We start from the raw sequence: 23,360 nt of genomic DNA on the forward strand, positions 1-23,360 counted from the left end.
TGACAAAGGAAGTACTACCTGAAGGATGGGATGGTTTAAAATGAAGAGCCATCCTCTCTATGATCTTACTCCCTCCCGCCACCCCCCCACAGTTCTCCCCATAACACACATCCTAACCACTGCCCTGCCCTGAGTCTCAGGGGCCAGGCACACGCAGCACTCACCCCGAACACGTGCTCTCCTTGCGGGAGACAGGGTCTCAACCAGGATCAGAGAGGGTGGCCCTTCCAGTAGTTCATTTTCCCCAACTACTAAGACACACTTGAAGGGGAAGAGAAGACACCTCAGATATCGTGCCAGCGCAAGGAGCCAGGGCCAGAGAAAAACGATTTATTTTTTACTTTTTTGTCTTTTTAGGGCCACACCCAAGGCATATGGAGGTTCCCAGGCTAGGGGTCAAATCAGAGCTACAGCTGCTGGCCTACATCACAGCCACAGCAATGCCAGATCCAAGCCATGTCTGTGACCTACACCACAGCTCATGGCAACGCCGGATCCTTAACCCACTGTGCGAGGCCAGGGATCGAACCCACGTCCTCATGGATACTAGTTGGGTTCATTACCTCAGAGCCACGTCAAGAACTCCCTGATTTTTAAATACAGCTCAGAATGAGTTGCTGAGTTCATCCACTGCCCAGCATGCACAGACCCTGAGTCATAGTCAAAGGGGAGGTTGCTGTAAACAGCAGAAGAAACATTCCTACAGACAGAGAACAAAGGGAAACCTTGGTTCCTAACCAGATAACAGTTAGAAGTGAGGGGTGCAGTCCTTGAGGACAGGGGTTTGTCTGGCCTGTGTTGGTGCCTCCGAGGGGCAGCAGCCTGGGCAGGTTTATATTTAAATGTTGCAGATTTGGCAGCATCTGCTTGTTCCCCACAGGAAGAAAGAATCTGGAAGGACTGAAGGTTGCAAAGGAGTTGGAGAGGCAGATGAGAAAGGTATTAGCTGCTTGTTTTCATCCCAGTTTGTCTTGAGCTGATGTATTCCCAGGGACTGTGGATAACCAGCACTTCAGACTCCGGCTTAAAAATATCCTCGGCCTCCGTCCCTTCTCTGGCCTTGTCTGCATCCCTCCCTCAGGCCTGCTCCAGCTCTCAGCGGGACTATGGCAGCAGTGTCCCAAGGGGTCTGACTGCCTCCAGCCTCTGCTGCTTCTAACGCATCCACACACCTTCCCCATCAGCACGGGGTGACTGATCACCACGACACTGCAGAATCCAATTCAGTACAGACCACTCACCATCTCCCAGACGGTCCTGTCCAGCCCATCTCCCCAGCCATCAGCTCTGGCCGAGTGGCCTCTTACCCTCTCCTGCATCCTATGCTGAGGTCTCTGCCTCTTCCCCAGCTGAGTCTGTGATGATCCTACCGCTTCTTCAAGGATGCAGAACACCTTCTCCGGGGAGCACCCCCCTGATTGCCCAACGTTGCCCGTTCTCACCCACCTCTCCCTTCAGTCACAAGTACCTAAGGAGCCCCTCCTCTGTGCCAGGCAAGGCAGAATGAACACAGCCTTGAGGAGCCTGGGTCGCAAGGGAGGGAGACACTTCAGCAGGTGAATATATGACAACCGAACACAGATGCCCCAGAACCGAAACCCGCTTTCACCGAACACCTACTAATGCTCAGGTGAATGGCAAATTCGGGCTGAGTTGTTGATGTATCTGCCACACCTGCCACCCGAGGCTGCAGGCTCCATGGGGATGTCTGACTCCATCTGGAGCCACGGCAGCAACTGGCGCAACGCCTGGCACGCGGGCATTTTTCTCCAATCAAATGAATTCCAGCTGGAATAGAAGGGCTGGAAAGGCCTGTTCAGCTGCAGTCCACATTCACACCATTCCCAGGGACCGAGCAGACCTGCGGTCACCCCGCTCTCCACGCCATAGACACGGGAGAGCCTGACCCCTTACAGGAGAACCGAGTAGCCTCAACCCCAACCACTTCCCTGCCTAGGCTGGACGCTTCCTCTAGAATCTCAAATGCTGTATTAGAAACTGTTTCCCCAGTGCCTTCAAGGCCCTTGAAATAAGAACAAGATGCAAAAAATAAAACATAGGAAACAAGGAACAAAACTAGATAATCACATCAGAAACAGAACATAACCATATTTAAATTCCACAGTACTGGCGTTAAGTAAAATAAGGGAGGAAAAAATAAAATAGTCAAACTCAGGGGAGCAAAGGATAGAATTGTGGTGACTGGTGGTTGTGGGGCGGGGGCAGTGGTGCGTTGCTAGTGAAATATATAAAATGACGGTGACTCGAGTTCCCCTGTGGCTCAGCAGGTTAAGGACTTGGTGTTGTCACTGCTGTGGCTTGGGTTCAGTCTCTGGCCTAGGAACTTCCATATGCCATGGGTGCAGCCGTTGGGGGGGGGGGGGTAAGGTCGAGACTAAATGATTTCTCAGCTTTGAAATCTGGAATTCTGTGATGACACTGAAGAGAAATAGTTTTTCCCTGTTCCTAAATAGATATCATGCTAAGTTGTCCTATGGCTATACAACATATTGGTAGGAATGATGTTATTCCTACTATAATTATAAGAAGACTTTTAATTGTTTTAAGTCTAACTAAAAATCTGAGAATTCTGGCATTAACAAGCTTAGAGAAATGCTAGGAGTTTTTAAGGGGTTTTTTTGGTTTTGGTTTTTATTTTTGCTTTTGCTTTTTAGGATTGCACCCTGAATGCTAGCTAGGATTGTTTAGTTTTAGTTTTTGGGTTTTTTTTTTTTTTAATGCTTTTTAGGGCATATGGAGGCTCCCAGGCCAGGGGTTGAATCGAAGCTACTGCCAGCCGACATCACAGCCACAGCAAGGCCAGATCCCAGCCTTGTCTGTGACCTACACCACAGCTCCCGGCAACGCCGGACCCTTAACCCTCTGAGTGAGAACCATGCCTCGAACCTCCATTCTCATGGATACTAGTAGGGTTCATTACCGCTGAGCCATGACAGGAACTCCAAGAAATGCTAGGATTTTTATTTTAAAGTGGCTACAGCCAAGAATCCACTAACATTCAATAAAACACGTTTTTTTTGTTAGAAAGGAGTTTTAGTAAATAACGAATGCTAACTTATTTTTTGCCTTCAATGAAATGTCCACAGCACTGAAAATCCAAAGAGATGTACCCATTTTCCCACGTAATGAATGCATACTCTCGCTCCCTTTTATGCTCACAAACGTCCTGGTTTGGATGCAAAGTTACGAGGTCAGCCTAAGGTTAGTAGATGCCTTTCTGCTTTGCTTAATTCCAAACCCACTTCAAAGATAGTCTTCATCTGGTTCTCAAATGTTTTTTTGTTTTTTTGTTTTTTTTCAGATGGGTCTTATGAAAAGCACTTGAGGCCAGCAGCGGAGGTCTCCCCTCTTTCTTTCTCATTTCCTCGCTGTGGCATTATTGAGCCATACTTGCCACGGTGATCCTAATGCTGATGTTTGTGCAGTTTCTGCTCTGACAGGTAAAGAGCTCAGAAGCCATCATTCCCCTCCTGTGACAAGATAAAGCCAGACAAACTGAAAATCAAAGTATTTCCATGCACCCCTCTGAGAACTACAGTCACAGGGCAACCCTTGCCCCCAAATCTGGAGAGAGTCGGTCACAGCCAGGAAGAGAAAGACAGCTGGAACAGAAGCTGCGAGGGGCCAAGTTGGCAGGATTATTTCAACCAGCCCTGAGGACCCCTCTGTCCTCCTTGCCTCCTTGAGAATGTCCCCTCTGCTCCCCAGAAGGTTCCAGAACTCATGGCACAATATATCTTCACGTGCTTTTATTAATCCCTGGGCCTCGGGATTGGCATGAGATTTGTTAGAACAAATTTAAAGCATTGCACAATTTCACTGCAACTTGGAAGCGATTCCTGAGGGAATTTTTTGACTTGAACATTTAATAAAATAACCCGATGGTCATTAATCTACTCAGCCAGTTGGTGGCGAATTGTATTCACACCTGCAGTGACGTGGACTCCAGACTCGATTCAATTATAAATCTCTGTGACCTCAATTCACCCACAAATGGCATGGAAAGTCATGAAAACGGTTCAGATCTACTCTTTGGAATCACAGTGATGTTTACAATTCCACAAAATCAGTGAACAATTCCTGATGTCGCTGTCTGACAAGGTGGGAGAGGAGCTGCATGAAAACCGAAGTCCCACGTCATTCAGTCAACAGGGAAATGCTTTCCTGCCTCTAATTTTCATTTATTTTAAAAATCAACATATAACCACTGTGAATGGACTTTTAAAAAAATTTTTCTTGGAGTATAGTTGACTTACAATATTGCGTTAGTTTCAGGTGTACAGCGAAGTGAATCAGTTATACACATATCCCTTCTTTTTCAGACCTTTTCCTATCATATAGGCTATGACAGGGTATGGAGTAGATTTCCCTGTGCTGTACAGTGGGTCCCCGTTCTGTATCTATTTTATGTGTAGTAGTGTGTACATGTCAATCCCAACAGCCTCATTTATCCCTCCCCTAACTTTCCCCTTTGGTAGCCCTAAGTTTGGTTTCTAAATCTTTGTTTCTGTTTTGTAAGTTCTGCTGTACCATTTAAAAATAAATAAATTCCACATATTAATGATATGATATTTCGCTTTCTCTGTCTGACTTCCTTCACTTAGGATGATCATTTCTAGCCATAAAAAAAGAACGAAGTAATGCCATTTGCAGCAACATGGGATGGACCTAGAATGGACATTTCTCAAAGAAAATTCGATGAAACCCACCGTGTTGTTTTTTTTTTTTTTTTTTTTTTTGATGTTAGGAGCTGGGGGAGGGGAGTATCTATAGAAACGTCACTCTCTTCTCCAGAGAACAGGGAAGAGAAGAGCGAGGACCCTGCATCCTAGGAGGGACATCTTAGCACAGGAAGGGCTGGTCCACCCGCACCGCGGAGACTCCAGCCCATCTCCTTCAGTCCCAGCAGGTGTTGCTCTGTTTCTGTTCCTGCTGAAGGTGAATGCAGGCAGCTCCTCCTCCTGCTTGGTCCCGACCTGTCTGGGAGCTTGTTTCCCATCCTTTCAAAGTACAGAGACCCCGATGCTGAGACCCTTGAGTCTGTGAAAACCAACACAGAGAGGAGACTTCACGATACAAAATCAAAAAGGAGCGCGCTGCTTCCCAAGCTTTTATTAGACGGAAACAGTAGCTCCAATGCTTTCTTGGCAACATCCTAGAATTTAAGGGGGGAAAAAAGCGAAATCTTCAGACTCAAAACCTGCGTTGCCATGAAATAAGCATAGGCTTTCCGCCATCATAAAAACCCAGCTTTATTCTTCTTCCTCTGGGGCCTGGGGTCCCAAAGGTGGAACACTGGCTGGTCTTCAGGTTGATCCTGACCTGCTTCAGCCCTGGAATGAATGTGATGGTGGTTTTCTGATAAGTTCACGGTTTGAAAAGACATCATTTCCAAAGGACTTAAAATAACGGCGCCCAGTGCGTGTTGGCAGGAGGAAGCGCCCAGGCTCTGGTGCCGGGGTTTCTGGGGCCTTCTGCCCGCCACCCGGCAGCGGGTCCCCCAGTTCTCCTGTGCCTCATTTTCAGCTGAATCTCACTGTTTGTTTAAGGCAGGAGCCACGTGGGATCAGAGGGATGACTACTCCTGTTTTCTGCTCCAACCTCATCGCTTTCTGATCGTTTCTATCACCAGGAAGAGTCGGTCTTTCTCCTTCTGGACCAGAAGAAAACCATCTCCTGAGTGTCACGGAAAGAGGTGGCCGCGGCCTCTGCCCCTGGACCCCAGGGAGGGCTGCGCAGGTGCCTCGGCTTCCAGGTAAGAGCGGGAAGGTGCTCAGCAGTCACCACGCCAACTGTCACACTCAGTTTTGCCCGAATCCTTGTACTGCAGTGCATCACCACGCAGGCGGAAGCTCTCTGCCAGAGAAAATATTCCACGCAGCTCTGCTCCGTGTTTTACATTTCGGAACGTTTTCTGTTTTCTTCCCGTCAATGTTGGATTTTGATTGGTGGCTGGTTAAGTCATAATATTTCCAGGGCAAAGACATCAACCAATAAGCCGGAGTAACATGTCAGCAGGTACCGCACACCTCGGACACCGCCCTTTAAGCTGCATAGCAAGGTGCTTGATGGCAGGAAAACGTCAAGTCCCAAAGCTGAGAAGTTTTTATGTGAGAAAAAAACACCGAAATAAGCTAGAATGAATTATAACCCGGATAAATTATTTTGTAATGAAATCTTAGTGAAATCTGAAAAACAAAAACTAATCTTACCTTGAAGATGACTTTTTTTTCCTTTTTAATTGATGAATAGTTGATTTACAATGTTTCGGGTTATGGCAAAGTAATTCAGTTTTATATATGTGTGAGTGTGTGTGTGTGTATGCATATATATATAAAGACTTCCATTATGGAAAATGACCCCTTAATTCAAGGTCTGACAGAAATAATCACTTCAAGGGCTTATCTTAACAGATCTTTGTGGTCAGAAGAGAGCAAAGAGTGTCAATCGAATTATTAACTGAGTTTTTCCCACCTATTTTATATGCCAAGTATATAGGAAATTAGCAAGGGAAATACATTTTTGTAATTTATATTCTATGGGCAAACTGTTACTTTGGTTATTCATGATTAGAAAATACCGGTTATTTCAGCTGTGTTTCTTTTTTTTATGACACATTTTGAAAAAACACTCAGGTTTAAAACCAATATATATTAACTAATCATTTGAGTTTTCTCCCTGGAGATGTTTTAGTCTGTAATTGAGCTCATTTTTTCCTCTTTTACTGTTTATTCTTAATAAAGGTATAACTTTATGAATAACAATCTGATATTAAAATAAGCATGGACTTATTAAACAAGGGAATTTGTGTAAGTGTTGGGTTAGAGTTAGCTAACACAATATTAACTTAGAGCTTCACAGTTTCTAGAGCTGATACTTAGGATTGAGATCTGCTGTCTAAGAAGTTATTTTGTAACTTTTTTAAATTGGCTATATTATTACACTTTTTATCAGTTTGTATTTCTGATAAGGTATCAGAAATACACATTATTTTTTGGACTTTTTTGGTGTGTGTGTGTGCTGCATGCACAGCATATGGAGGTTCTCAGGCTAGGGGCTGAATAAGAGCTACAGCTGCTGGCCTACACACCAGATCCTTAACCCACTGAGCAAGGCCAGGGATCAAACCTGCAACCTCGTGGTTCCTACTCTGATTCATTTCCCCTGTGCCACGGTGGGAACTTCATGGACTGAATTTTGAAAAACGGAAAGAGGCGTTTTATAAGCAAAGATTCTTGGCTGATGTCGTAAGGGAAACTAAGCTATTTCAGTCATATTACTCGAATCATTTGATATTAAAGGATTTCTGCGGGGGGGGGGGAAATATGCTTCCATTTCATTGTTTTCAGTTTTGCATTGAATTTAAGGCAAGGTATAGGGGATTAAAGAAGTAACCAGAACCACCAGAGGTTCCTTTCCGTGATGAAACACTAGGTGGCGCTGTCTCCCGCGGGAATTGGCTAGAATTAACCAAGTTTACACCGGTTCTTAAGGGTGTTTGTGTTTGTGTTTTCCAGAAGTCAAATAAGAACACTCCCTTCACTTTCTTTTCGTAATGAAGTATTAATCTTATGAATGAGCATCTACACTGGAAACAAACACGGACTTCTTGAATAATGTTAACTCTGAGTAAACGACAGACTGGGAATTCTTTACGACTTCTGGTGCCAAGAACGGACTCCAGGAACCTGTTTACTTCTGTTGTTGTTGTTGTTGCTGATAAACTTTAGAGCAGTTTTAAAATTACAGAAAACTTGCAAAACCAGTCCAGGGAGTTCCCATGTCCCTTGCATCCAGTTTCCCCCTTATTAACATCTCACAGTTGTGTGACACACTTGTCACAACTGATGAACTGATATGGACAGGTCATATTAACTATTAAAGGCCAGACTTTATCCTGGCTACCGTTGTTTCCTGAATGACCCTTTTCTGCCCCAGCCAGATGATGGCCGCACACAGAGCCGCTCTGTCTCCTTCGGCTCCTTCCTGTCCATCACTTGACGGTTTGGAGGTTCCTGGCTGGGAATATTGTCCCTCTGTTAGCCTTGCGCGTGTCTGATGCTTTTCCGGTGACCGGGCTGGGGTTATGGATTTGGGGAAGGAAGACCACAGAGGTGGAGTCGTTTCATCCCATCGTGCGGGGCACACTTTCGCCACTGTGGGTTGCCCTTGACCATCTGGCTGGGGGGCGTTGGTCGGGTTTCCCCACCGTGAAGGTACCTTTTCCCTCCCTTTAGATGCTTTTCTCATTGGAAAGAAGTCACTTTGCGCAGTGAGCCCAAGGAGCGGGTGCGAAGCTTTCCCTCTTTGAAGGCAAAGTATTTGCATTCATCATCTGGGATTCTTCCATGTGGGAAAAACTACTGGTCTGAATTATTTATTTATACCACTGTGGACTCATTAATATTTACATTATCCTCCAGGTATATAACCCACTACTACTTTATTTATTTTGTTACTCAAATTGTTCCAGCTTTGGGTCCTGGGAGAGCTTTCCTTTGGCTGCTGTGTCCCTTTGACCAACCCTCATCAATGTAGTTCTTTTCTCTTTAAGCAACTTTTAAACTTTTTAATAGATTCCATTCAGTCTACAAATAGGATTTGGCGCCCTTATGTAAGCACATCTCTTTTTCATTATTTCATTGTTAACAATGAAAATTGAAAGATAGATGAAAGTGGGGGGGAAAAGCAACAATTTGACTTTTGATATTATTATTTGAGGGTGTTCTCTGGAAGTGTTTTATTTGTTCTTTTCTTGCCTCATTTTTATTATTTGGCATACTTTTTGACATTTCCTTTTTAAAAAGCAGGTCTCACTCTTTGTAAATAATTTTATATTCTGATTATTTCTATGTAACCATACATCATGGACATTTTTCTGTTTTATTACGTGTATATCACATATACATCAAATGTCCTCCATGGTTCAATTTACCTTTTCTTTATAGTTGACTGGCTCATAAGTACTTTAGGTGTGTTGCATAAATCTTTTTTTTTTTTAGGGTTGCACATGGGGCATATAGAAGTTCCCAGGCTAGGGGTCAAATCAGAGCTGCAACTGCCAGCCTACACCACAGCCACAGCAATGTGGGATCCAAGCTGCATCTGCAACCTACACCACAGTTCCAGGAGTTCCTCTTGTGGCTCACCGGGTTAAGAACCCAACCAGTATCCTTGAGGACATGGGTTCAATTCCTGGCCTCTCTCAGTGGATTAGAGATCTGACTTTGGCGTCAGCTGTGGTGTAGATCACAAACGTGGCTGGGATGCTCTGTTGCTGTGGCTGTGGCCTAGGCCAGCAGCTGCAGCTCCCCCTAGCCTGGGAACTTCCATATGCTGCAGGTGCAGCCCTAAAAAGCAAACACACAAAAAAAGTCTGTGCTCCAGCTCCCTTGATGGTCTGAAGGTGTCTGCACCCTAGGGGCCCCCTGTTCTGTCACCCACATCTGAGTGGCTTCCAGGGCAGTTAGATTTGGGAGTCTGCCATCCAGTGCTCAGGATGGAAGGTCGTGCTCCCCCACAGTCTGGCTTTCCTGCTGGGAAAGGGCGTCTTTTCATTCGTGGTCCTTTGCAGACCATTGCAGTCCTGAACTAGTTCAGCCACCACAGCTCACCGGCTGTTCTGTGGCAGCTGAAACCACTAGATGTTTCTCCCCTCCCCCACCTTGACCTGCCAAGTCTCAGACCTCCCTGAAGTGCATTTGGTCTGAGTAGTTTAATGACTACCTTGTTTCAAAGAGATGCATAAATCTGTCCTATTTTGGGACATGGCGGCATAGAATGGGTTTTGGGTAAACCACAACCCCCCTGTCCTGTTTGAACTGGACACACCACTGACGCTAAAAGGTCTTGCACACCCTCCAAGCTCTCCCATACTTCCACTTAGCTGCAAAAGTCCAAAATATTCCCAAACGAGTTGTTCAATAAGTCAGGTGGTGTTAAAACCCAATCTGAAGCTATTTATAGGCGATGTTCATCCCACTCTTGTGTGTTCAGGCATTTTTTTTTCCTGCAGAAATGTTTTATTTGATAAAAGGTTTCTTCTCCAGTGTTCACTGGGGGTTTGTCACCCAATATTCAGTATATGCATTGATAATCTTTTAAATAAAGACAAACCTTCAATCCAAAGCACATTTGAACCCAAGGGTAGCAGATGAGGCCTTAAGAACTTGTCTGAGCCCCAGCCTCAGTGTAACTTAAAAACTCCCAGGTCGTTTTCTTGCTTTGCGACATGTATCAGCTTTTGGTGCTGTAAATAAAACCACCTTTGATGCTGAAAGTTCTGTGCTAACAGCGCCCGTTGCGCATATAATCCACATTACAGCGGACTAAGCTTTACAATGGCCTGTAGCCGGAGGCCTGCGACACTGACCTCATCATGGCCAGACTTAAGGGAAATTCTCACCATCATACGGTGACCATCTTGGGAACCCTGTGACATTTTTGGCACTTGCTCCTCCTCAAAGTATTTAGATTCATAAGAACACAGGAAATTAAATTGGAAGGTTTCCCCCTTACCATCTATCAGATTAGGACTTTCTGGGATAAAACTGTATCAGTTTAATACAAATTCATGTCAGGAAATGGAGCACAAATGTTATCAAATCATTTTATTCAAAAGCATAGTCTCCATAAGCTGATTTTTAAAAAAGTGTTAGTGGTGAGCTAAATTCTCACCCAGCTTCTCTCCCCAAATTAAAATTGCTGAGAAGAAATTCCCCCTCACTCTGTGGACTTCAGCAGGGCGTTTTGTAAAGAATTCCTTTGCTCACTTAGAATATCCAACTGAGTCAGGAAGCATCCACTCTAAATGTCTTTCACTTGTTTTATTTGCAAGAACACATGTAGAGAGGCCAGTCTCATCCTTCTGCGGCCTTGAATGAATCTGATTTCTCAGGCATGAAATGATAGTAACATCCAGAACTTCAAAGGTTGTTGTAATTTTTTAGAGTCAGAGCACAGGCCAGAGCATTGAGAGAACGATGGGTGTACGGGTATCTTTGTGTATCCATAGCCATCATCCCATCGGGAAGAATGACAAGGCTGGTCCCTTGCTTCATTGGAAAACTTCAGGTAGTCGACATGTAAGAGACAGAAAACTGGAGCTTCCATTTAACTAGCAGAGGCAGACAGTGAAGATACTGAGGGGAAGGGTGGGGGTGTGGACCATCTGAGAGCTTCTCTGGGCTGAGAACACAGGCCGCTTGGGTGTGGAATTAAACTCATAAGGGTGGGGGAGCTGCGCCAGAGGATGCACAGTTGTTTTAATTCAGTCAAACACATCAGATGCTGGTGTTTCACTACTGAGTAACTTTGAGCAGCTCCTGCCCTGGATGTCATTTGAGCCAAATGACATCCACAGGCAAAGTAGAAATGAGCTTATATGTATGTTTCAGTGCCCTGATTGCCGTGCTCTGTCCTGCTGTGTCAGCAGATATGGTCCCTCCTTTAATTCACCCTATTCCGTGGCCTTGGGACAGGAGTCAAGGCTTCTGTGGTGTAGTGTGTCCCCTAAAAGGAGGCCTGGGCATGCTCTCCCAGTGGGATTGTGACAGCACCTTGGGAGGCCTGCTTAGAGGGGCTAAAGGAGCACCAAGTGTCCCCTCCTCTTAGGGACACATGTCAGGCCTATGATCTTTACTTTTGGATTCAGTGAGCTTCTTATTCCTCCAAAAGGAAAAAAAGGCACATTTTCTCTTTTTTCTTCCTCCTCAATGCCCACATCCTCCTTTGGGGAAACAAACTGAGGAGCAAAAAGGTCTTCTTCTGTGCAGATGGCTTTGCATGTGGGTCAAAGCTGGAGGGCAGCTCTCCAGCCTGAGCAGCCGTCACACTCACCCTGTATTCACAGAGAAGCTTTTCAGGTACGCTGACACCTCGTCACCCCCCTCCTGCAGTCAGGATCTTAGGGTGGCGGTGGGCATTCTGGGTTTCAGGTTCTCCGTAATGACTTGGGATGTGACGATGTAAACCATCCTGCACACCCCTGGGGACCCCAAGATTATACAAGCATCTGCCCGGCCCCGAGGCTGCGGGTCAGCAATCCTAGCAGCGAGTGCTGTGCATGTCCGTCCACCAAGCACCCCGTGGCTGGGTGTGAGGGAGGAGGTCCTTGGAGCAAAGGAGACAGATGTGACCGAGGGGGACGCTAGACCTAAAAAGCCCAAAGCAACGCATTTAGTAATTTTCTAGAAACTTCTTTTTGCTTTGGGGATTCTTTATACTTTCTCACCATGGAACATGTGTCAGGTCACGTGTGTGATTCTGAAATAAAATGTGAACAGGTGGGTGTATGTTGAAAGCGCACTGTTGAGAGTCAGGTGACCAGCTGTGCAGACATTATATGATGATAACAGTTTACCATTGTGAAGATGGCTCTGGAGAATGGAGAATTTTAGAATATTTTAGAAAAGGCCTTTAAAAAAAAAAAGATCACATGGGAAAAGAAGTCCAAATTTAGGAAAAAGCAGAATATTTCATCCCTCTCCCAGGTACCCAACACCCAGGCAGCACATATAAAATTAAATTATAATGGTGCCCACTTTGAAAACAAATCCTGTTTGGCCCTTAGAAAGGGATGGCCGGGTGTGCAGGCCGTCAAGTCTTCAGTTCTCTAATCTGAAAACACCTGAGGGATGGAGACAGAATTTGCACAAATTTTTTTTTTTTTTTTTAGAGCTGCACAACGGCATATGGAGTTTCCCAGGCTAGGGGTCAAATCGGAGCTACAGCCGCCAGCCATACCATAGCTCAGGACAATGCTGGATCCTTAACCCACTGAGTGAGGCCAGGGATTGAACCCGCATCCTCATGGAGGCTAGTCAGGTTTGTTTCTGTTGCACCACAATGGGAACTCCAGAACTTGTACAAATTTTTTTCAGTGATGTAACTAGTGGAATCACCCCCTAATTGGTACTCATTTTGACGTAGATAACCATTAGAAATACTCAACACCAATGAGAAGCTTGAGATGTTATTGGGCCAGGTGTATTAAAATAAAATCAAAAAATAGAAATATTAGGTATATACACAAAGCATAAGTGGAACATGTGACAGAGCATCTCCATTCAAAGCTTAGAGTAGAAAAATGTAATAGAAAAACCTCTCGTGGTCCCTGCTCCAGGGGCTCGGTAATGAGCCCCCTACTCATTTCTTTCCCTTCATTTCCTCATATAAATAGTCTCACATACACGTCACACAATTTAGAAAAGATTGCTGAATCACAAAAGTGCCCTCAAATATGGCACGTTGACTTTCTAGAGTATGACTAAAATTAATATTTGATCATTAAAATAATGTTCAAAATCACTGGAAGCAATAAAGAAAATGCTCATGTTTTGTAAGGTCCTAGAATGTTCTGCAGGGATTAAAATCTTCCAAACTACATGGTCCAAAAAAGTCCATATACGGAAAAGTGTGGAATTGAAAAGCTGGACCTTTAAAAATCTTTCTTCTTAACGGCCGAGTAGTTTCTGCAGCTCTTTTCCGGGGCAGGGTCAGGGGGGTCTGGGCAGAGGCCCCAGTGGCTTGGGGCGGGCCGTGTCACTTAGCACGGCAGCCCTGCCCACTTGCAGAGGACGCTTCTTCCCGGCTGGGGTTCCAGGCTGGTCTCCGCCATGGGCAATGTTTAACAGTCTCGGACTGAAATCTGGGAAAGACACCAAAGCTCCGGACGTCACTTTTGCAAACTCTAACAGAGATTAGTAATTTTTTGTTTTTAACACATAAGCTAAAGCACAGAGAAAATACAAAAAAGTGTCATAAAAGGTATCAGGTTATTTGATGCTGATCAGTGAGTTTAGTTCTCTCCTAACGGGGGTTTACTGGACGGGTCTCTGAACCTGGGGGGAGCACAGCCTCTTGTCAACAAGAGCTGACCGGGGCGCCCTTGGGTGGGTCTGGTGCTTTCTCCTCAGAAGCCTGTGCCCAGATGTGGGTCCAGCCGAGCCAGTCTGCTCTCGGGGGGCACCCTGGCAGGCCCTGGCCCGAGAGGAGAATCCTTTCCCGTGGAGAGAGTTCTTCCTGAGTAGCTTCGCCTCACGTGAGGGAAGCAGGGACGGCAGGTGCCCCCAGCTCAGGAAATGAACCGAGGACCAGGGGCTGCTCTCTGTTCCTGGTGGAGGAGGCCGCCGTCCCGGGAGTGGCCGAGTCCCCGCGCTAGGGCTGCTGCTGGTACTGGCCCTCGGTGGCCGTGTAGAAGTCGTCCAGGACGCTCTGCAGGTAGTCGAAGGTGGGCCTCTCCTCCGCCTTCTCTTTCCAGCACATCTTCATGATGTCATAGAGCTCATCGGGGCAGTTCTCCATACGGGGCATCCTGTAGCCCTGTGACAGGGCGGCCATCACGTCCGCGTTAGTTCTCCCTGAGGCAGAGAAACCCACGGCGTTTAGAGAGCTGCCCAAGCTCCGCGAGGCCTGGTACCCGTACCCTGCACCCAGCCTGGATGCGCTCTGGAGACTGCTGTGGGCTGACTGTGTTCCCGCTGCCCCCTCCCCTGCCGTCCTCGCCCCCAGGAGCTCCAAATGTGACCCATTTGGAGACAAGGCCTTCGAGGGGCGGTCAAGTGCAAATGCAGCCTTTAGCGCGGCCCTGACCTCATCTGACTGCTGTCCTTATAAGATGAGATTAGGTCAGCGAGAGGCACAGGGAGATGGCTGTTTCGAGCCCAGGACAAGCCTCGGGAGAAGGCCACCCTGCCGACACCCTGCTCTTGGACCCCTGGCCTCCAGAACCCTGAGGATTTCTGCAGAGGGGGCGGAAGACAGGGAGCGAGGAGAAAGGCTGGGACATGGAGTGTGAGGTCCTTCTGCCCGGGCCGAGGCTGGGTGAGCCTGGAGGACATCATGCCAGTGAAATGAGCCCGACATGAAGGGACAACTACCGCACGGTTCCACTCAGAGGGGGTGCCCAGGGTAGACAAAGTCCCAGAGAGAAAGCAGAGGAGTGGTGCCCACGGGCTGGGGGCAGGCGGAATCGGGGGTCAGTGTCTGACGGAGACCACTTCGGTTTGGGAAGATGAAAAGTTCTGGAAATGGATAGTGTGGCGATGGCTGCAGAACACGGTGAATGTACTTAGTGCCACAAAGTACATGCTTACACTTCACCATGGTCGATATCATTCTACGCGTATCTCACTATAATAAGAAAACCCACAGCAACAAGAAAGAAAGACAGCCATGTCCCCTCCCCAGAGCACCTCCAGAATGCTGATGGCCAGGCTGGTCCCTCCCCAAAGGAATTAAATAGGCTCAGAGAACTTCTGAAGATACTGAGCTGTGAGGATGCAGACGGTGAAAGCCTGGTGGTCCAGAGGCCCTGGTGCCCATCAGACATCTTGTCACAGGAAGGGCGAGGAGGCACGCATCAGAGCAGGATGGAAGGACAGGGTGACAGGGACAGAAGAGTGGATGGAGCACAGAGGATCACACAGGACAGCTGCCGTCCTGCCAGGACAGGATGCAGAAAGAGGCGAGGAACAAACTGTCACAGAAGCAATAAGTGAAAATTTCCCAGAATTTATGGCTACATGTTTCCAAATCAAAAGAACAAAACAAGTAACATAAAAATGACAAAAGTGACACCGAGGTACCACCTGGCCATAAATCTCAGTGATAAAGAGATCCTGGATGCTTCCGTCAAGGAAACCAGGTCCTCAGAAGCCATCAGCCTTCGGCCCAGCCACGTAAGAAGCTGCGTTCGTGGAAGAATTTGTTTAAATTTCTAGGTGAAAGTGTTTGGTGGACTTGCATTCATAACATGAGCACATTTGGTAGTTATACTCATTTAGCTCAGGCGTCTCCCCAGGAAAAGCCCTGGTTGGGAGAGGAGTCTATCTTCCAAGCATGAACTCAGGAGTATTAACTTTGATGCCTCCGATTTTCATGAGACAAGATTCCAAAGTCACGGACGCAACCACTGTGACAGATGGTGTGCGCGCCTTTGGTGTTCCTCGTCCCAGAGGAGAGACGCTTAAGACAACGCCTCACAGCTTTCAGTCCAGGGAATACACATATAAACGCAATGACAAAAAAGGTTGTCCAAGTGGACTAGTAGTAATCACAGACAAAGGAGTTTTGAGATTTGCCCAAAATACACTAAAAAAGGAGCAAAGCCTTTTCCAAAAAAGCATGTTAGAGAAAAGGCTTTTTCTGCCTTCCCTCCAAAGTGCACAGAAGCCCGTGATGCTAGCCGCACCTGCTCAGAGCATCTCTTCAAAGAGTAGGACTGCAAATGGGAAATGACACTCCACTGCTCTGCTAGCATTTACTTACGATTTGATGACTGGAATTTTGATTAGTAAGTTTTATTAGCAAACTTGTGCATTTTAATCTTGTATTCCCAGAAGTTTGTTCTGTGTTGGTGCTATCAGTTCATCCAGCCAAGACGTGTACTTGGTACCCTTCTAACTGTATATGCATGGATGTGCCTGGGGTGTCTCTGAGGGATAAGCCAGAAACTGATTAATGGTGGCTGCCTTTGGCCATGGGGGGCGGGGAAGACACTGCCTTGGTGGGCAGGGTACAGTGTGCTGAAGACAGATACAATTTCCCCTCTTTGTACCTCTTGAATTTAGAACCATGTGACCAATTTCTCATTTAATAATAACTAAAATGGAGGAAAAACTTTATTTAAGAAATAATAGTCTAATAGAACTATGAGCAGCAAATATGAGAATAAATAACTGAGGTTCCTGAAAGCCGATCCCTTCAAGGAGCAGCAAGCATGAGACTCGTAGGCAATTTTTCATCAGAAGCGTTTCTGCACAATCTGTTTTTTTAATAAATTACTTAGACAAGAATTAATTTTTTTTCCTCAGGGCCGCAGGTGCAGGACATGGAAGTTCCCAGGCTAGTGGTCAAATCAGAGCTACAGCTGCCAGCCTACACCACAGCCACAGCAATGCAGGATCCGAGCTGCGTCTGCAGCTCACGGCAATGCGGGATCCTTAACCCACTGGGCGAGGCCAGGGATCGAACCTCCGTTCTCACAGACACTATGTCAGATTCTTAACTTGCTGAGCCACAGCGGGAACTCCAGTCTTGCCATTTTTCTGCTGCTTGTTTTCTGTTTTATGGTTTTCTAATCCTGGGCCCTGAGCACAGCGGGTATGGGGGGGCCTTGGAGGCACAAGCGTCTAGGGTCTAGAAGCAGCTCTGCCAGGAGCTAGTGATGCAGTTCTGGGCAAGAGTCTCCCTCTCTGAGCCTTGGGACCTCGTCTGTACATCACGGTGCAGCGTCACACATGGCACATGCATTGGTGAGGTTATATGGTTATTTGATCAGGTATCATATTATAGTATGAGATTATATAATCTTTCTCTATAGGTAGAGACGTGTAGTTAATAGACACATATATAATGTCAAATATCTGGACCATCAGGAAATATTTTCCCTATTTACGGTACTGTTGTTCATTAACTGCAGTGTCTGGAGCATAGCAGCTGTCAGACTGAAACGTGGGCACCGGAGATTGCATGGGACAGTCAGCGCTTGTGCGGGCATCACTCAGTGACTTCCCATCCCACTGGTCCCGCTTCTCCAGAGCACACCCCCAAACAGCACAGAGGGAGGTGAGGAGCCTGAGGCCACACCACTGCTCTGTGCAAAAGCCTCCCGTCTCTGCAGAGTCAGACACCAAGCTCCTTGTGGCCTCTGCGGCTCGAGTCCCCTCCACCCCAGTGCCACACCTCCTGCCCCTGCCGGGGTCCTCACTGGCTGCTTCCTCTGACGGACACCCAGCCCCCAAGAGCCCGAGGCTCCCTCGGTCAAGTCGCAGAGTCCCCAATGCTGCCAGGAACACAGTTTAGAACCCCCCCCACCCCACATCCCTATTCAGCGAACACTTTCCACAACCCACTGCCCTCAGCATCAGTGACTGTATTAGTGATGGTTATCCGTCTCCTCCTCGACCAGTGTCAGTTCTCAAACGTGGGAGCTGGGAGGGCTCCTTCAGGGAACTCGAGAGAGCCCGGCACCCTCTTTTCTGAATAAGAATGATTTAAACAGGAAAAGTTTCCTTTTAAATGGACTATACCCATTGATCCTGTTAAAAGCCAAACATCAACAAGAATGAGAAGGTTTGGGGAGATCCGTCTGCTTACACATTCCAGGACAGAGCCTGGAAAAAGGGAGGGCTGGCCGAATCTGGATATTAAGAATCTGGAAATACCGAATGACACCCCCACACCCACTAAGTTAAAGAGCTGAAGGATCTTTTGCTCATTAACAGAGGCGGTTACTTCCTGAAGAGGCAGAGACGCCAAAGCACTTTATACAAAGCTCTGTTTCCAAACCAATCAGAAAGCACCGTAAATCCTGACGTCATTGTCCACCCCCACCCCCACCCTCAGGTGTGCTGCCGGGGAGGCGCACCTGTGTCTAATTCTCTAGTCCATCCTTTCGCAACACCTGTGCCAGTAGCAGGCGCGTCCCAGGCAGCAAGAGGCGGAATTAGTTGGTGAAGAAGAGCAATAAGTGCTCAGACGAGAAGGCAGAGAAGTGTCTGAGCAGATTTGAGAACACGTCCCCCTCAAGACAGTCAGAATCAAGTTCCAGCACCATATGGGCTTACTCTTAGCTTTGGGATATGGGTTTATCTTTTGATGCCTCTCAGCCTTTTCTCACATGCACCACACAGACGGAAGGAGGTGAGCAGTGATACCTGGGTAGGGAATCTTCCCGTAGGTGACGATCTCATACAGCAGGATTCCGAAGGACCACACGTCAGATTTAATAGTGAAGCATCCGAAGTTGATGGCCTCTGGAGCCGTCCACTTAATGGGGAATTTAGCACCTGGGGGAGAAGACACAGGTGTCCTACTTGGGCCTCTGAGCAGAAACAAAGTCAGGGGCATGCCACACTCACCCTTTCCTTCTTTGGGGGAAAATCTTAGCGATTTCTTCCGAACAGGAAACACATGCACACAGCACAAAAGTGAGATGGTACAAAATGTTGCTCTAAGAATGTCTGCCTCCCTCCTGTTTTCCTCATGGGCATTCCCCTAATACGAAGCAAAGTTTCTCGTGTATCATCCCAGACGTACCATGACCAGCCCACCTTAACCGTAAAAGAAGATGACATACAATGGAAAGACATTTATTCTTAACCTCTTAGCCTGTCCCTCTGTCCCCAACACCGGCCTCTAGAGAGAGCATGCATCCTTCGGGTTCAAAGGTTCTCTAACAACCCACACCACGTCTACATATGGAATATGAGTATCTCTTGCTGTGGATGTCAGATGCTACTCCAAACATGCATGTCCCAGGTTTTCATTTAACAGGGCCAAACATGATCATGCTATTAGCAGCTGGGAGAAGGATGATCTGCCAGAATGAGATAATGATGAAACTAGGTTTCTCATGAAAGCTGGTGAGACTAAGGGTGACTTAGTCATGGGATCACATTGAGAGGCAAACCCGGGCCCAGGGAACTTGGCAGGGTCACCTTGAAGGAAGTGGGGTCCCGGCACAGGCTGCTGCTCCCACACCCTGGAAAGGCTAAAGGTTTCTGCCAACTACACTTTTTTTTTTTTTTTGGTCCTTTTAGGGCTGCACCTGTGGCATATGGAAGTTCCCAGGCTAGGGGTCAAATTGGAGCTGCAGCTGCCAGCCTATACCACAGCCACAGCAACTCGGGGTCTGAGCCACATCTGAGAGCTACACTGTATCTCAAAGCAACACCAGATCCTTAACCCACTGAGTGGGGCCAGGGATCAAACCACATCCTCATGGATACTAGTTGGGTTCGTTACTACTGAGCCACAGGGGAACTCCCTGCCAGCTATTTTTAAAATTTTAAAATATATTTGCCTTTAGGATGTCTTTGCTTCAGATTTTGGGTTTTACATTGTTGTTGTTTTAACATATGGAAGTTCCCAGACTAGGGGTCTAATTGGAGCTGCAGCTGCCAGCCATTGCCACAGCCATGGCAACGCCAGATTCAAGCCACATTTGTGACTTAGGCCACAGCTTGCAGCAATGCTGGATCCTTAACCCACTGATCCAGGCCAGGAATCAACCCGAAACTTCAGGGTTCCTAGTTGGATTCGTTTCTGCTGCACCACGACAGGAACTCCTCTTTTTTCTTTAATTTAATTAAATTAATGTATTTTAATTTATTTATCTTAAATTTAATTTGATTTTTTATGATTTTTATTTTTTCCATTATAGTTGATTTACAGGGACTAGTCGGATTTTTAACCTGCTGAGCCAGGATAGGAACTCCTGCTTCAGACTTGTTTGTAGTCAGCCCAGGCACACAGGGCAGGGCCAGGTGGCAGGGCCAGGAGAGGCAGGTTGGGGCCGTGGGTTCTGCTGTTTCCAGCTGGGTATGACCCTGGCAAGTCACCTACTGTCTCTATGCCTTCCTGGCACCTCCCTCCATAAAATGAGGAAACAGCAGAACCGCCCTGATCGCGGTCAAGGTGAAGCGGGTGGATCAGTGTGCTCGGCACAGTGTAAATACCAATGAAGGTAAATAGCATTACTTTTGCCTTGAGGTGACCTACTGTTTACTTCTGGAACCACTGCTTTCTGTACTAAGCCAGCCAATTCATGCAAAAACAGTTATTTTGGTGAGATTCTAGGCTTGTCAAATTCTACCAAACCACTGTAATAATTTCTGACCCACACACTTTGAGGCCAGATCTCCTGGGTTTGAATCTGGGCTCTGCCCCCTACTATGGGACCTCGGAAGCTTCTGAACTGCTCTGCTTTGTCATTTACAAGATGGGAATAATACTAATAATACATATTACATAGGGTTATTGTACAGATAAATGAGATAACGTATGAAAAGCCCTTAGAATAGCAGCTGCCACGCAAATGCTCACTACATCTTAGCTCCTTCTCCTCAAATGGTTTTCCTTGTCCTGCCATTTTGCTGAAGATAATTAAGGCCAAGGATAAATTATAAAAGCCAAGGATAAATTATAACCCATCTAAGAATCTAAGCTTGGGGCAGGAAGAGAACCACATTAAGCACGACAGATGCAAGGATGCTAACTAAATTCAAATGATGTTTTCAATTGGTTTGTCATCTCTGTCATAAATCCTGTGGGCACCTTCCAGAAATAATGCACATGTAGTTTCAGCCATCGTTGTTTGACAATGTTCTTAGGAATGTCAACAAAGTGCTTGGCTCTCTCAGAAGACAGAGAGAGCCCTGCAAGAAATTCGCTCAACTCCCTCCTTTTGTGAGGGAGACTGTCAGAGTCCTCAGATCGAAAACACAAGATCAGAGTTCCCGTCGTGGCTCAGTGGTTAATGAATCCGACTAGGCACCATGAGGTTGCGGGTTCCATCCCTGGCCTTGCTCAGTGGGTTAAGGATCCGGCGTTTCCGTGACCTGTGGTGTAGGTTGCAGATGTGGCTCAGATCCCACATTGCTCAGTGGGTTAAGGATGCAGCGTTGCCGCGAGCTGTGGTATAGGTCGCAGCTGCAGCTCAGATTTGACCCCTACTCTTGGAACTTCCATATGCTGCAGGTGTGGCTGTAAAAAAAAAAAGAAAAAAGAAACAACCGTAACAAAACCCCAAAACAACACAGATGTTTCTCTGATAGGAAAGGCAAGAGAAGCTGCAGACAGGGCTGGCTCCAGAGCCACAGACCACAGACTCAGAGATTTATGAAAAGTGGAAAAACAAAGGAATATACTTCTTTTTGTTTTTGTTTTTGTTTTTTTGGTTTTTTTTTTTTTTGCTTTTTTTTAGGGCTGAACCTGCATCATATGGAGGTTCCCAGGCTAGGGGCTGAATTGGAGCTACAGCTGCCGGCCTACACCACAGCCACAACAACATCAGATCCCAAGCCGCATCTGCAGCCTACACCACAGCTCATGGCAACGCCAGATCCCTAACCCACTGAGCAAGACCAGGGCTCGAACCCGTGACCTCATGGTTCCTAATTGGGTTCCTTTCTGCTGCACCACAACAGGAACTCCCAAAGGAGTATGCTTTTGTAGTGTTATATTTACTTCTCTGTGTGCGATAATTTCCATGTTTGAATTTGTAGTTAAAAGGCCCGAATATGGAGTATGGAATTATTGCTATTTTCTCTATAGTTAAGGAAAGTGTACTTCACTGTTTGCGTGAAAAGCTCTAGCAAGTAATATGAACAAAGAATCAGGATCATGCCAAATCTCTTTTTGCTTCGCCTTGTTTAACTGAAATACAAATGGTGGCACTTGAAGTTTTATAAAAGTATCATGCGGAGTTAATCAAGAGAGTGATTTTTAAAAACAAGTATTAGAATAAACCGCAGCCAGCAACTATGATACATTTAGAGTCATGTTCCCAGTGAGTTCCTTTTTTAATGAGACCTACGGTAATTGCTTTGTTAAAAACAGGCAAAAACAACCTAAGAGGAAACAGGAACACAACCTCCAAGGATGGTCACAGGGACCTACCTTCCCTCGCTGTGTACTCGTTATCTTCAATGACGCGGGCGAGGCCAAAATCTGCGATTTTGCACATGAGGGACTCGGAGACCAGGACGTTGGCAGCTCGAAGGTCCCGGTGAATGTAGTTCTTTCTCTCGATGTAAGCCATTCCCTCTGCGATCTGAGAACAGAGAAGGGCGCTCCTTGAGATTTTCGATTTAGGACCACAGAGGGCCATGGAGGACAATCAGGAAACGCCTGAATTCTTGAAATCCTTTGATGTATGTGATTCTGAACATTCAGTATTTTGAGTCCTTTCTAAAATAACCACCCCCACATGTCCAATGATTATAGGCACTTTCATCATGATTACTTTAATAGCAACACGTCGCAGCCTTTTTGAATGCGTGCAGACTCTTCTATAAAGTCCCAACTAAGTTCTCGCAGGTGGATACACAGACGTCAGCAGCCCATCCTCACCGAGCGTGAAAATGCTGGGCTAACACAAACACACCACCGGGGTGTCAAGGTCAGGCTGTCCTTGCTGTCGGGTCAGTCAATTGTCCCTGGACCCTTTCTCCAGGCTCTCTCTGCACAAGTCCCTCTAGGAGGATCAGAAAGAATCACCCAGACCCGAAGCTGACAGCAGGAGAGAATCAATGGTTTAAACACAATGATAAGATAGCGGAGATGAAACCACCACTGGTTTACTAAAAAATTGGGTTTGTAAGGGATCAAAATAGAATTTTTAAGGAAAACTTTATAAAGTTCTCAAGACAAAAATAAAGGAAGGAAGGAAGAAGAAAAGAAAGAAGGAAGGAGGAAGGGAGAAGAGGGAACCAAGGGCCGCTATCTGGTGAGCAGCAAGCGGGAAAATAACTAGAATCTCATCCCTCAGGTGTGAACGGGTTCTGGATTCTACCTGGAACTCCGGGTGGCTCAGCGTGAAGGACCTGCCCCCC

General features: G+C 46.5%; 1 protein-coding gene and 1 long non-coding RNA gene across 5 annotated transcripts in view; one reads left to right on the forward strand and one right to left on the reverse strand.

Moving 5' to 3' along the window:
* Window positions 1-580: 580 nt before the first annotated feature.
* On the forward strand, window positions 581-4,241 carry LOC125129315 (uncharacterized). The gene is made up of 3 exons (XR_007135451.1): window positions 581-939; window positions 3,108-3,222; window positions 3,323-4,241. It is a non-coding gene; the product is annotated as an uncharacterized LOC125129315 (long non-coding RNA).
* Window positions 4,242-12,986: 8,745 nt separating this feature from the next.
* The window catches only part of LYN (LYN proto-oncogene, Src family tyrosine kinase), a 107,509-nt gene continuing 97,135 nt past the window's right edge, over window positions 12,987-23,360 (reverse strand). For all 4 annotated transcript variants that reach the window (XM_047783904.1, XM_047783903.1, XM_047783906.1 and 1 more), the window contains exons 11-13: window positions 22,426-22,579; window positions 18,681-18,812; window positions 12,987-14,381 (exon numbers count right to left, since the gene is read on the reverse strand). In XM_047783904.1, the coding sequence (XP_047639860.1) occupies window positions 14,179-14,381; window positions 18,681-18,812; window positions 22,426-22,579 (489 nt within the window). In that variant the 3' untranslated portion in view covers window positions 12,987-14,178. The remainder of the gene's footprint in view (window positions 14,382-18,680; window positions 18,813-22,425; window positions 22,580-23,360) is intronic.

The sequence above is a fragment of the Phacochoerus africanus genome, chromosome 6 (assembly GCF_016906955.1).
Source record: "Phacochoerus africanus isolate WHEZ1 chromosome 6, ROS_Pafr_v1, whole genome shotgun sequence".
NCBI classification, from domain to species: domain Eukaryota; kingdom Metazoa; phylum Chordata; class Mammalia; order Artiodactyla; family Suidae; genus Phacochoerus; species Phacochoerus africanus.